This window comes from Rhinolophus sinicus, linkage group LG07 (assembly GCF_036562045.2).
Source record: "Rhinolophus sinicus isolate RSC01 linkage group LG07, ASM3656204v1, whole genome shotgun sequence".
Lineage (NCBI taxonomy): Eukaryota > Metazoa > Chordata > Mammalia > Chiroptera > Rhinolophidae > Rhinolophus > Rhinolophus sinicus.
Window position 1 is genome coordinate 113,509,309 of NC_133757.1, and position 14,932 is coordinate 113,524,240.

General features: G+C 39.6%; 2 protein-coding genes across 2 annotated transcripts in view; one reads left to right on the forward strand and one right to left on the reverse strand.

The window, feature by feature from the left end:
* The window catches only part of NAA15 (N-alpha-acetyltransferase 15, NatA auxiliary subunit), a 124,130-nt gene that overhangs the window by 68,639 nt on the left and 40,559 nt on the right, over positions 1-14,932 (reverse strand). The gene's annotated exons all lie outside the window — the stretch shown is intronic.
* On the forward strand, positions 5,139-14,621 carry MGARP (mitochondria localized glutamic acid rich protein). Its single transcript, XM_019730838.2, has 5 exons — positions 5,139-5,369; positions 9,117-9,220; positions 11,766-11,859; positions 12,696-12,746; positions 14,091-14,621. Exons 1-5 carry the CDS (start codon positions 5,288-5,290, stop codon positions 14,534-14,536), a joined length of 777 nt encoding a protein of 258 aa, XP_019586397.2. The 5' UTR covers positions 5,139-5,287; the 3' UTR covers positions 14,537-14,621.

The following is a 14,932-nucleotide window of genomic DNA, read 5'->3' on the forward strand; positions in this document are numbered from 1 at the left end:
CTATTGTCACAGGGTAATAGAGAGAGACCAAGAAGTCAGGTATCAACTCTAATCCAAGGCACTTTGCACCAAAAAGACACTTAAAAATTTGTATCCCTAAAGGGAACAGAAAACTCTAAAGCACTCGAAATTCTGGAAACTGAGAGCCTTAGTTGACAATAATAACTGTCACTTCAATAAACAATATCTACTATACGTCGGTTACCCAGTGTGGACTTTCATCTTGATTGTGCCTCTTTAACTCCAGGGGGAGCCATTCGTGAAGCCATTTGGGACTGTCCAAAATGGTGGAAATCTATCTGCTATCCCCTACGTACAGTAGCCAGTACTCCCATGTGGCTATTGAGCATTTGGAATGTGATTAGTGTGACTTAATTTTTAACATCATTTAATTTTAATTATGTAGCCACAAGGGGCTGTGGCAGCTGTATTAGCACAGATGTGGATTATTCTGTGAGGAACACCTAGAATTGTGCTACATAGTGGTGCTGGTTAAAAAAAAAAAAGCTTTGTAAATTAAATATTGAAATCTAACTTAAACTATGCTAAGGTAATAAAAAGGTTATGAGGATACAGAATGACTCACAGACCCCAAGAACAGGAATACACCTAGACTCAGAAATAACTGGGGCCTGGGATTCAGATGTCATCTTCTGCCCTTGGCTCTGCAGTCTGTGTATCTGCTTTATTTCCTCTGCACACGGAACTTCTTTTCCCCAATCCACATTGTAAAGAGAAGGCCACAGTCAGTAGTTCCTAGGTTTACATTTCAGTTCAAGAGAGTAGCTGAACTGAACAAGAATCATTCTGATTATAAATTCCCAAGAGAAACGTCAAATGATGGTTCCTTTAGTAGTGATGTGAAAGAGTTTCCGTAAGAAAAGAGGACACAAAATACAGTCATATGTCAAATACAGTCAAGTTTTTTATTAGATCAAAGTCAGGTAGACCTTTTGTTAGGTTTAGTGCCTGTGAGGTAGTCATTTAAATTATTTTCTTAAGTTGCCATGGAAAAAACATAGGCTATATGAACTCAATTTCAAGTATAAAAAGTTGTTATGCATTGAATTGGGTCCCCCAAAAAAAGATAGATTTAAATCCTAACCCCAGTATCTCAGAATGTGACCTAATTTGGAAACGGTAGTTGCAGACGTAGTTAGTTGACTTCATACTAGTGTAGGCTGGGCCCTTAATCCAATATGACTGGTGTGTTTATAAGGAGAGGAGACAGACACACAGAGAAGACAGCCATGTAATGATGGAGGCAGAGAGGGAAATGACACATCTCTATAAGCCAAGGATTACTAGCAAATATCAGGAGCTAAAAGAAGCAAAGAAGGGTTCTCCACAGGTTTCTGAGGGGTATGGCCCTGCCCATACCTTCATTTCAGACTTCTGGCCTCCATCACTGTGAGAGAAATTTCTGTTTTAAGCCATCCACATGTGTAGTGATTTGTTATGGTAGCCTTAGGGAAATAATACAGATGTGTTAGGGAACGTCCTGTGTATTTTGTTACAGAAGAGAGAGTGAGTAGATGGGGAGGAGAGTTCTGAGTGTCCTCCAAGAATAGTTTCAGAATTTACCATCTTGATTACCCTTTCCCCTTCATTTTATCTAAATATTTTAAATATTTAGGTAAAGAGGATACTTTTATTAGGACTTTCTTAATAGCTTGCCAATTTATTTGTCTTCCTAGATACTCTTCTAAATGGTTTCACTTTATATCCATATTGATCTGTTGAAAGTACAGGTCATAGCCTAAGAATTTAGTGCTAAGAAAAACAAAGCTGTTTTCTAGCTTTCTGTGGAGCCCGGAAATCACTCAGTCTTTGACAATTTCTTTTAATTACATAGCACTTAGGCCTTGAATAAGTATGATTAATATTGCCAGGAGAGGACCCTTACAGTATGTTTTCAAAACTAATACCATCTTTGTCAACAGTCACAATTAAGTGGAGGTCATCTTAGATAAACCAAGTTATCTCTGACCCTAGATTCTTGTTTTTCCAACAAGACCAAGAAAAATGTCAAGGATGTAGACTCAAGGGCAGCATTATAACTAAGCATGTGACTGAGAGCTGGGAAACTTGCCTGAGCCTCACAGTCTTCTACAGCAAAAACCTAATGTTAAAATTCTCTCAGGTTCGGGAGAAAGAACTCGCCACAGAGTGAATTTGACAACGCACAAGCATGTCCTCTCTTGAGAAATGTTTTATCAAGATGTGAAAAAAGTTTGCCATCAAAATGGAAATCCACGTATCCTACAGGAGCAGTAGAGTAGGTAGAAAATTCCCTTTCATCCAAGGGGCATGACCTTTTAATGACTAAGATGAAAAGGGATCTGGAGAAGTGGCACTATTTGTCTCAGTGTTTGCCTTTCCCAGCTGGGATAGCCACAATCATGAGGACACGATAAGCTCCCCACTGGACTTTACCATCTATGAGACACGATGGTGGAATAAAAAGGATGCTGTCATGTGTGCACTGAAAGGCAGCAGAACATAGTAAGGGAGCCTTGAGCTTCGGCCTAGGCTGGAAGTCAAAACCTAGCACTGCCTCCTCCAATGAGCTGATGTGTTCCCCACCTAATGTGCTTTAGCGCTCACAACAACCCTAGGAATAAAGGGAGTATCCACATGTTACTCAGACCAGGTGTCTGACTCCCCAACTCGTGCTCTTAACCGCAGTATTATACTACCTGATTTTTTTTCAGATGTTAACAGGGATGATCAACGTTCCCCCACACACTCCTTACAATTGTTCAGAGGATGAAGCACAAATATAGATGTGACGCTACTTTGGGAAAAGTTTTTAAAGTCTATACACGTGTGTTATTTTTTAATGATTTAAGCCAGTTTTGTCGTAACCAAAGCCCTTAGATTACATCTAATACTGACGTCTGATCAGAAATTTCTTTGTGATCATTGACCCTATTGACAGAGGGTTGGCAGCTACCCCTGAGAAAAGGTACTGGTTCAGTCAGAAATTATCATCTCTGTGAGTGATTGCAGGAATCACATCTTGCTCATTGAAGAATGCCTTGGAACAGTGCCTAACACATAATAGATACTCGATAAATGTTTGTGAAATAAATTATAACCAATCCCCTGCAGCTGGCAGGGTCCCTAGCTACTGTCGCCATGTTGACAGATACTTATAGACAGTTGGGCTGACAGATCAGGTGGCTGCTATGGAAGCGGGGGATGATCCAGAAGGCCTTGGACTACATCCAGGTCCTGAGTCTACAACTGAGCTCTGAAGGGGATCCTTGAATAGTTGTTCTGGGAGCCATCATCATTTACAAATGTTTACTCAGAAGAACCATTTTTAGGGGAGCTTCCAACACATTAAATAACTCTAATGCATGCAGTATAAATACATTTACTGCTTTTGACTATTCCTCTCCGTGGCAACCAAATCATAATTCAACCCTAAGTACATGAAGGAAAGAATGAGCTGCAATGGTAGACAGATTTGTTTTATAATTTTAAATCCGATACAGCGAATATGGAAGTGGTTCGGAGTGTTCTGGACAGATTTGGTTTTGTCAACCTGTCCTCGCTGCTAGCAGTTCATTAAACATTCTACACCACCAGGGAAACAGCTGATTGCTAGTTGTTGCAGGATGTGTATCTGATGCTGGTCAAAGGTAGCAAGTACTAATCTGCGTTTTGTTGCTTTCAAGACTACCTAACTTTTTTTTTTTTTTTTTTAGTTTCAGGTGTACAAAGCAATGTAATAGACATTTACACCCCTCACAAAGTGATAACCACCCCCCCAATCTATTACCTCTCTGACATCATATATAGCTGTTACTATACCATTGCCTATAGTCCCTGTACTCCGCATCCTGTGACTACACACATATTTAATTATAGATGACGATGACATTCAGTATTATTCAATTTCAACTTCAGGTGTACACTGCAGTGGTCAGGCATCTACACAGTCCATGAAGTGGTCTCCCTGATAAGTCCAGTGCCCACCTGGCACTGCACATAACCTTTACAACATTATTGATTAGAGGACTACCTAACTTCTTGGTGGAGGGTCTGGGCCTCAGCCCCTTCTCCTGCTGCCTGGGAGTCTAAATCTGACCTCTCATTAACCAAAGATTACCCAATGGCTCTTGTTAAGTGTTTAATCCCTAGAAGTACCTATCTATTCTGAGTATTCAAAAAGCAGTTCTGACCATTGGCTTGTACTCTTCAAAAGAGAATATGTTAAATATTGTTAGAATTGCTTTCAGAACTAGAATCTCCAAGGAATGTTTAGCTACTTAAGTAACAAATGAGCAAATATTTTGTCTGTAACTTGCCTTAGAGAACTTGGAACTAGAAAGACTATGTTCATGTCCTTAAAAAAAGACCCCCAGTCCCTGGACATTCCTCCCCACCACCGTTTACTAAAGAGAAAAATTTCCAACCCCCTCAGAGGGTTGAAGTGAGAATTAAACGAGATAATATGTGAAAGTGCTTTATAACCTGTCAAGTGCCAAACACACATAAGGGATTGCTATAGTAGGAAACCGTCCCTACCAAAGATTAATCATTTATAAAATGTTATAAACATAAATGATTGGTTTTCATATTCAAACTCTGACAAATTGTAGCCACGAGGCAAGTAATTGAAATCTGGGGTGAAAACTAACAATCTAGCATTTTCAGTTGATTTGGAAATACTAGTTTCACATCTCAGAGTAATATACAGCATTCGGGGGCTTGTGTTTAAAGTCATTGTAACAGGGAATTGCCTAGCGAGGCAACCATTGCCTGGGAATTGCACGATCTGAACATGAGCCAGTGCGCTAACGGAAGGCTGCGGCTACCCTGCTCTTACCGCTCCATTTCAGGAAACTTTCAGCCACCTTTTTGACTCCGTTAGGATAGCTAACGGACTACGTGAGTTAAAGTGGGTTCAGATTTCATCCGGTATGCTAACCCATGTCTATGTTCCGGATGCGAACCAAAACCAGTTCTAGCCTTCCTTGAGGAATTCCACTCCGCGGAACAGTACGGAGCAGGCAGGTGAAGGCACTTCTCGGTTCCCCATCCCTTTTCTGAGATGCCGCCACCAGCTCTTGGACCCCAGAGAAAGCAACAGAGCTTGGAGACTGGGGTCGAGGGAGGATGGTGCGGACGACCCACTCCTACCGGTCCCCCGGGGCCGCCCGGGCGGGGTTGGGCAGGGGTCGTCGCCCCTCCCCGGGGCGGGGCTCGTCCCGGCTCACCGCGCCCGGCCGAGCTCCCGGCTACAGAGGCTGCAGCGCAGTGGGCGGCGGGCGCGATGTATCTCCGCAGGGCCGTCTCCAAGACCCTGGCGCTGCCGCTGAGGATGCCCCCCAGCCCGGCGCCGCTCCGGAAGGACGGTGAGTGCCAGGCGCTGGGCAGTTTGTCCAAGCCTGAAAAGTACAGGAGCCTCGCGCGCGGATCCCTGTAACCATCTGTCGCTGGTGGGCCAAACCCGACCCGGAGCAGCAGAAGCCTGAGTTGGAGATGGCGAGGAGAAATGGGAAAAGGGAAGGCGCCCGAAGTTCTTGGAGACTTTGAAAGGAGGGAGCCTTTCCAGCGCAGCTTCTGAATCTGCGCTAGAATTCCTGGGTTCGAATCTTGATCTTGGGCAAGTGATTTCGCCTCAGTTTTCTCGTCTGTAAAATGGGACTATCACGGTTGCGTTCCAATGGGTTACTAGCTAGTTAAAGCGCTTAGAACAGTGCCAAGCTTACAAACTCTTGGCTGGCTAATTGTATTACTATAGGGACCAATGCACTCTCCAACTTCATGGGGAAGCAGAGGCATGAGTGGGAAGGTGGGCACTGACCAGTGAGCCAGGAAGGGTGCAGGACGTAGTGCCGCCCGAGTAGGTTAAGGCTCTTGAGTAAATAAGTCAGTACGTGGCCGGGGCGCGGCAGCCTCGACCCAGGAGCCCTGGCCCTGGCACCCCGGCGAGGAAGCGGCCTCGAAGCACTTTACTTGGCGGTTGCAGGTAGACCTGGAGCTGTCCAGCTGTTTGGCTTGGTTATCCTTGTATCTGTAACCTTTAGGTGTGCGAATGCTGGGGAAGAGGAAGCATATTCAGAAAGTTCCTGGAGGGGAAGTTGCCGTGAAAGCTGGACGCTTATTAAATAAAAATTGACAGGCACGAAAGCGCCAAGCATGGTACCTGCCACATTGCAGGTGCGCAGGTGCGAGCCTAGGAGTACTTGTCAGCGCACCAGGGTCGCGCTCCGGTGCGGTCCTGTCCCTGCCGGCTCTTTCCGAGTCCTCACCCGTCTCCCCTCCGTGTTCCGTACCCCTGATTGGTGGGGGGAGGCTTCTAGACCACCTCATAGAAAGTTCTCGGTTCTCCCTTCACGCCGCCTCACTTCCTAAGGCTTGTCAGGTGGCTTTGGCCCAGTTCGTGCATTTGAGCCGGAATGAGAGCAAGACTCCTGCGGAAAATTCCATGGGCCTTCGTTGTTCTTGTTTTTTCACGTCGATTAGGCCAGTGGTGGTGACGGTGCTGGTGGGAGGGAGGGAAGATCTGTCCAACTAGCTTTGTTTCTCTCTTAAAATGCTGGTGGGAAGAAGCTGCCTCATGACAAACAGAAATTAGGCGTCTTCGTTCTCCTTGATCTTTATACCGAATGAGATAGAGCACATTTTTTTCTTCGGTGAAATGGAGAAGCCATTCATCTTAAACTGCTGACGATAACGGGGCTGTTGTGATTGTGGGAGGGGAGAAAGCTGAGTCCCTTGACCTGGTCTTTCGCGTTATCTGTGCGCATCCCCCATGGTCATCACCCGCAGACAGACGCGTACACACTTTTTTGTTTTTGTTTTTTTTTTGGTAGCTGCACATGTTTCAAATAATGTCCTCCCCAACTTGAGGCAAAAGAAGTTTAAAATTTCTAAGTAGGCCGTGAGCGATACTGGTTGTAGCGATGCTAGTCTTTCTCTAATTTTCACCTAACTGCTTTTTTTGTAGCACCGATTTGCTTGTGTATTTGAAGAATTATTGTTGACTGGAAATTTGGCTTCAGTCATGGACATTAACCTTTTGGTTCTTTCTATTTTGATGAAAAATAAAATTGTTTCAGTTTTATTGAAGGATAAAATTGTAACTGCCTCATCAAATTTTGTCCTCTGGTGTTTGCTTTTAAAAATGTAACTTTTTAATGAAGAAATAATTTAGGTTTATAATAGGTCACCGGAAAAAACACAGAAAGACAAAATAGAAGTCACCTGTAATCCTACTACTCAGTGGACACCACTATTTATATGTTAGTATATGTAACGTTCCAGACCTCTTTTCCCTTATGCATTTTCCCCTTAGGCACATTGCTTCCATATATCTGGGACAGTCCTGTATACATTATTTTGGTACAACTTTTCACTTAATGTATTGTAAATATTTTCTCAAGTAAATATTCTTCTGGAAAATTTATAATGTCTATTTGTTTCCCATTGTATGAATATGCTAAATTTGTCTAATTGAGCTTTCTTGAATATTTATTTCCCATTTCATTGCTCTTTTAAATAACTTTGCCATAATTGTATTTAACTCTTAAGTCTCTGATAACTTTCTTTATTTCTTCTTATTTAAAAAAATCTTTTTCATATTTACGTCATTGATAACTATGAATATTACACATTTCTATTTAATATTAAATATATTTTTAAACCAACAAAAGCTCCACTACAAGTCAATACCATAACCTCTTAGCAGAGTCTATTTGGGCACATTTGCAGGGGGAAAAAAATTGTTTCTAAGAGATAGTCACTTACATTCAAATGAAGAACATACTTATGAAATCTCTCCAAGTCTGCTACTACAAAGATTTGTAATCAGTGCAAAGGTCTTAAGATTTGCCCTCTGCAAGTTATGACTTCTCACTGGTCCCCACACCCATATGCTCTATGACAGGCCACATCAAATTCCTTTGTCCTTTCCCAGTCACACAACTCACGCTTTGGCAAATGCTGTGCCTTCTGCCTCCAGTGCAATTTTCCCTTCCCTTATTTATCTGACAAACTCCTACTTTCCTTTAAAACTCAGGGAATATTTTTTAAATTGTGTCAGCTACCTTGAGCCAACTAGCTGAGTTTTTCCACTGTATTTTCATGGTATTTTTGCAGCTACTACTTATATCTATTACAGCATTTGTCATACTGCATTGCAATTATTTGTGTGCAGTTACTTGTCTGTACATCTGTTTCTTCTTTCTGTATTGTGAGCTACTCGACGCTAGGGACCTTGTGCGTCTTGTTTATGGTTTTTTCCTTAATGCTTCTAAGAATGCCAGACACATAATAGGTGTTCAACTGTATTTGTTGATGGATAAATAAATGTCTCTACTTTTTTTATCTTTAAAATAAAGAATTTGAGCTATGTGAACTTTAAGCTCCTTCTAGCTTTGAGTCTATTACAAAAATTTCAATTCCAGGGCATATAGTATGTACAAATTTTAGCACTATAGAGTAAATATATTTAAATATAACAATACAGCACTTTTATCTATCTCTATTTAGTTTCTACAGAATTGTACTTCTCTTTCAGATGTGACTTTGCTGTAACGTTTGCCTTAAAAAAGCTTCTCACTGCCCATGTTTAAAGACTTTACATTAGAAAATGAACGCTTCTTCCTATATCTACATTTGTATTACAGATTTACAGAAGTGTGTTAAATTTCAACGTAAATATTTTATGTAGCATGCAAATTTTAAGTACAAATATATTTAATTCATTTTTTGGAAATGTCTTTTCCACTAAATCCTGTTGTGGAGTACATACAGTAAATGGATTTATTTTGCTAATATGCATCTCATTTGACGCTTACAATTGTTCAGTGCTTTTGTCATTTCTCCTCAGCCACACCTGTACTCCTTTCAAGAAAAGCATGATGCTAAGCATCAAAATGACAGGTTTCATAAGTACTTGTCAAATTAGATTGGGAAACTGTCAAGTGGAATTATTACCCTACCTCGTAACGCTGTCTTCCCTTAAGCTAATGTCACTTGATGTTAATAGAGTCTAGGTTCACTGAGCGGAAAATATTTTTAAGATGTAATTATTTAAAATAGCTTTGCTTAACTGGTGTGAACACACCTAACTGTGTTTAAACTTGTTTTCTTAGCATCTCTCAGATGGGTGTCCTCTAACAGATTCCCTGGGTCGCCTGGATCCAACACGATCTACTATCTGGTTGTTGGTGTCATAGGCAGTGCTGGTGGATACTACGTAAGTGTTGAAATAACCAGCGTGTTCAGCAACTCATGTATTTTCAACCTGTGGTAAAACTCAAAGCAATGTCAAGGGCAGGAAATGGGATTAATTAAATAACAAGATTCTGAAGATTTTTTTAAGTAGAAAAATCAACATTTTGTAATACCACGGAGTGTGGGTGACTTTCAATAAAAACAATGTCATTACAAATATTAAATATAATACCTGACATTTGAGTGTCATGTGACAGACTCATGGCTCATTGAATCATTACAATTCTAGAAGATAGGTACTGTTATTAACATTGAATAGGAACTGTTTTTGAAAGATTAACTTTTAAAAAAAATGAGTAGACTTTATTTTTTAGAGCAGCTTTAGGTTTACAAAAAAGGTAACAGAAAGTCATATTATTTGGAATTGGGGTTCCCAGGTACCTCCTCTCATCCCTGTCCCCCACCTTCCCCTATCAACAATCTTGCTTTAGTGTGGCACGTTTGTTACAACTGGTAAGTTAATATTGACACATTATTATTAACTAAAGTCTATAGTTTACATTAGGCTTCACTCTCTGTGTTGTACATTCTATGGGTTTTTACATTTGATAAATGTATAATGACATGTATCCACCATTACAGTATCATACAGAATAGTTTCACTAAAAATCCCCTGTACTTACCTATTCATTCCTCCCTCTTCTCCCCAATCTTTTTACTGTCTCCATTGTTTTTTGTTACTTTTATATCTTTATATACTTTTATTATTTAAAACAATTAATATTCATAATTTTTAAAAAATTCGAAATAGATATATAAAATTTTAAAAAATGTTTTCCTCCCTGGTCCTCATATCCATTCCCCACCCCCAGATAATAACTGTAAAACAAAGCTTTTAATATTGATAATATGATTTGGGAGCTAAAACAATGGACCATTTGTGAGTTAAATACGATAAACCTATTGAATCATTCCCCGTTTTGTCATAAACTTTGTAAGTCAAAATCTGATCTTCATTATGAATAAAAGTAAAATAAGTATATTCTTTGGAAGCTGTAAGAGTACACATCACTATGTTTTGGTTTGACCCTACAGACATATGCATAAAGGGATTTTTAGTCATAACTAGGAGCAATTTGTAGGACTATGTAGATGGCCAAACCGAAATACATATTCTAATCTTCAAAATTTTGAGAGCCTCAAGAAGTCAGGAAACTTCAAACATGTCACTTGTATTATTGCCCTCCACTAATCTACCAGCTTTCATTCATACCCAGATTCCTTTGCTTCTATCATCTTTCTGCTGTTTAATGTTGAATTCTTCCCAGGGCTACTATAGTTGGATATAGGCCTCTGGAAAAATCAATATTGGATTAGGCCATGCAATTATGTGGGACGCTGGAAGGCTGACATTCATCTGGGCATCTCTACACCCCTAATTATGTTTACTAGTGCCATACATGAACCTCTCCAGTCCGCTAAATCTTTCTTTGCCAAAGTTATGGAAGGTTATGAACTGGCTACTCCTGAGAGCCCTTTCTGGCCTTGTTCTCTCACAGTGGGCGTGCAAGTTGGACAAGTGATGAGCTCTGAGACCCTTGCAAGTCCCTTTCCATCTCTAAGATTATGTAGTTTTCATCTTGAATGTTGGAAGCCTTGATTCTCAAGAGTCTTAGGCTAATTTCAGGAGGAAATACAGAATGAGGGGCACTCGGAGACTTGTATTCTAGTCCTCCCCTGCCCTTCCTTGTCCTGTACTAAAGTAAGTTCTCTGTTAGATTTATCCGAATTAAATCCACAGATGCTCAGTAGCCAAGAGCAGTCTTTCATTTCCAAGTCAAATCTACTCTAAGGCCTCTTAGAATCTGAGAAAGGCCCAGGTCACTTCAATTTTTTTAGAATCTGCATATAATAAACAACATAATGCCAAACTGGTTTATAAAAGTTGTGGTATATTTTAAATGCTTTCATTTAATAAATAAGTCATATCACTTGGGAATAACCTCCCCCAAAGTCTAAATTTGAGATCCCCTCTTCTAACAGGCCTTTCTTCTATTCCGCTTGACTATATTAGATTTGGAAAAGCTAGATTCTCTGGGCCACTCATGAGTGTGAATTTTTCTAATGTCATCATCTCTTCAATTCTGCCTAAAGGAGCTTTTTCCTCACCTTGTGTTCTAGCCCCTTGAATGAGAAGTCCCTAATGTCCCTGGGGTCATTGCTGCTGGAATGGTCATTTCAGGGAAATGAACTTCGCACAGGTTCACCTTTGGTGTATTGCAAACCGAGGGTGCTGACTCAGCATATTGGTCCGATAAGCTGTCTTTGTCTATCTACTGTGTGTGTTCTCAGTTTTCTGTTAGAGCATTTGTTTCTTTTCTTTTTTTAAAGAATTCTACCTAATTATAAAGGCTTTCAAAGGGGAAACAAAAGAATGGATGTTGTGCATTGATTGGTTTCTCTTCTTTGAATTGTATATACCTTTGAACTTAAGCTTTGCATGATGAATATAAATCATGATGGAAAAAACGCTCAAGAAATAAACTTAAGCACACATTTACTTTCAGACTTATAGGACAGTAACATCAGAGCAAGCCAAACACACTGAACATACAACGGATTTGAAAGAAAAAACCAAAGCAGAGTTACAGCCATTTCAAGGTAAAGTGAATTTATTATCATTTTTTCCTTAAGGCACTGATTTCCATCATCTTAGCCTAGCAACAAACACTATTTGCTTTTGGCTTGTTTACTAACTAAATCCAGACTGGTTCTGGGTAGGAGTTTGCTCAGAAAGGAAAAGCCCATCCAAAACCTAGAGAATACTGTTCTTTGTTTTGGATGAGTGCATTTGATAAAAGAAATGTTTTACATTTATACTGCTGATCATGAGTTTTGACTTCTTTGTATGGTAAATTTACTTTTCTCCTACTGAGGCTTCCATTCATGCAGGCATAATTTTAGTATCTGTCTCTCTCAGCATCTTGATCCTTCATTTCCCTCATTATTTTTTCAAATCATAAAACTAATTTTTGTTTCAGCTTTGGACCAGTCTTTGCCCAAAGTATACTTGACATTAGTGGAGGGACACTGAGTCCCTCAGTTGATCCAATTAATAAAATGGCAACTATAGGAACAGAAACTTTACATTATCAACCTAATGTATATTTCTTGCCTTAAACTGCTTGCTTTAAATCATACTTTTCCCCATCTCAACTATAATGCAATTATGATCACTTACTATGATCAATTTTTGGGGACAGAGATAATAGCTCCTCATGGACCAGTTTTAATTTTTTAGTCATGACAATAGTAAGAAACAATATCATCAGTAAACATTACTGAATATAATCTTGTGGAGGCTGATTGTAATAATAATAAAATAGAGCCTTTCCATAGCAGCTTAGTGGTTTTAAACCCCTTTTTATACGTAGTGTTTTAATCAGTTCTCACAATGCCTCTGTGCGATAAATATTTTTAATATCCCCATTTTGCAGATGACAGAACTGAGGTTGAGAATGGATTAATGATTCCTCAGTCATCGACTAGTAAGTTGGCTACTTTTCTATGCTATCTCATATGACAGGTTGGCTGTATATTTTCCTGTTCTTTGCATCTGAGTAAATAATATATGTAAATTATCTTTTAAGTTCAATAGGTTCGAAAGGTTTATAGAAAAGCAGATTCCCCATTTTCCCTCCCCAGAGGCAACCAATAATACCAGTTTTTCTGAATCTTCCTGGAAAAAGTCTTTGTAAATATAACTACCTAGGTATATAACTTATCCCCTTTTGTCCTAATACAAATAGTACCAAACTAACTAGGAAAAACCAAAACATTGGTTTTTCCTTGTTTTTTCACTTAACAAGTCTACCTTGAAGACCTTACATATCAGTACATGTAGATCTGTCTCCTTGTTTAAAATGACTGCACAGTGATCCACTGTCTTCCCATGCTCTTTCAATTAATACTTTGCTTCTTAACACTAAAAATACCTTATGACCCAGCAATTCCACTTCTGGGTGTTTATCCAAAGAAGCCTAAAACACTAATTTCAAAAAATATGTGCACCCCTATGTTTACTGCAGCACTATTCACAATAGCCAAGATATGGAAACCAAAATGCCCATCAATAGATGATTGGATAAAGAAATTGCGGTACATTTATACAATGGAATATTACTTTGCCACAAAAAAGAATGAAATCTTACCTTTTGCAACAACATGGATGGACCTAAAGAATATCATCCTGAGTAAAATAAGTCAGACTGAGAATGACAAATACCATATGAGCTCACTTATATGTGGAATCTAAAGAACAGAATAAATGAGCAAACAAAACAGAAATACACTCAGAGATACAGAGAAAAAACTGATGGTTGCTAAACGGGAAGAGGGGTTAGGGGATGGGGGGGAAGCTGAAGTGATTAGAAAGTACAAATTTGTTGTCACAAAATAGTTATGGGATGTGAAATACAGTATGGGGAAAATAATCAGTAATGTTGTAAAGACATGTAGGGGGTCAGATGGGTACTAGAGTTATTGGGGACATCACTTCATAGATTATGTAAACGCCCAAACATTGTGCACTACACCTGAAACTAATATAAAATAATGTTGAATGTCAATTATAATTACATAGTATATACATATTTAATTATAACTTATATAAGTATATATATTACATATATAGTCACAGGATGTAAAGTACAGCATAGGGAATATAGTCAATGGTATAGTGACAGCTATATACAATGTCAGAGGGGTAATAGACTTGGGGGGCTTATCATTTTGTGAGGGGCATAAATGTTTAATCACTATGTTGTTTTGTACAACTAATAAAAAATTACTCAAAAAAATTTATACTTTGATTGATGGACTAAATCTTAAAGGTGAAAAAGAGAACCTTTCGGGAGCGGCGAAATCAAGTTCAGAACCCCCTGAAGTACCTTCAGTGGAAACTCAGGCGGTCGCTGCTGGAGAATTCCCCGATGCCACTGTTGCTGTCCTAACAGAGGTTTCAGCGGGTCCCCACCCTGCGGAGGCTGCCCGGGTGGAGACCACGGCAGTCGGTGCTGAAACTGGGCTAGAGGTTCCAAATGCAGCCACCGGCGAAACCGCAGAAGTCAGCACCGAAACGACCTCAGAGGTTACCAGTGCAGCTCTGGGTGAAACTGATGCCATTAAAAATGATAAAGGTACAACAGAGAACGAAAGCAATGGTGAATTTGCTGAACTAGAAAAAGGAAATTCTCCAGTTGAGTCAGAATCCTCGGCTGAGGATGATTTACAGGAAGAAGCCAGTGTGGGTTCTGAGGCCACCTCTGCTCAAGGCTAATTTCATGCTGATTGACACTTCAGCAAAAACTTCAATAGAGTCTGATAGGTGCTTTTGTAGGTTTAGTAACCTCAGTTTTTTTTTTTTTTAAAAAAGCCTGCTTTTCTGGAAAACTGTAATATGCCTTGAAGAGTTTTGGTATCTACTGACAGGTTTCAGGATTGAGTGATTTGAGATTTTATATGTCTGAAGAGTTTTCTAGTCTCTGAGATAGAATATGACAATGCAGTAAAGAGCTTCAAGAGTTTCATTGTGGATTTAAATTCTATATCATAGGAATTGAGCTATCTATACCACCCGCATTCCTGTTAATTTTGCTATACCTTTATTTTTACTTCAGTGTGTGTAAATCTAGATTCTTGAATTTTGATTTGAACCCATTTAAATAAAATTGGA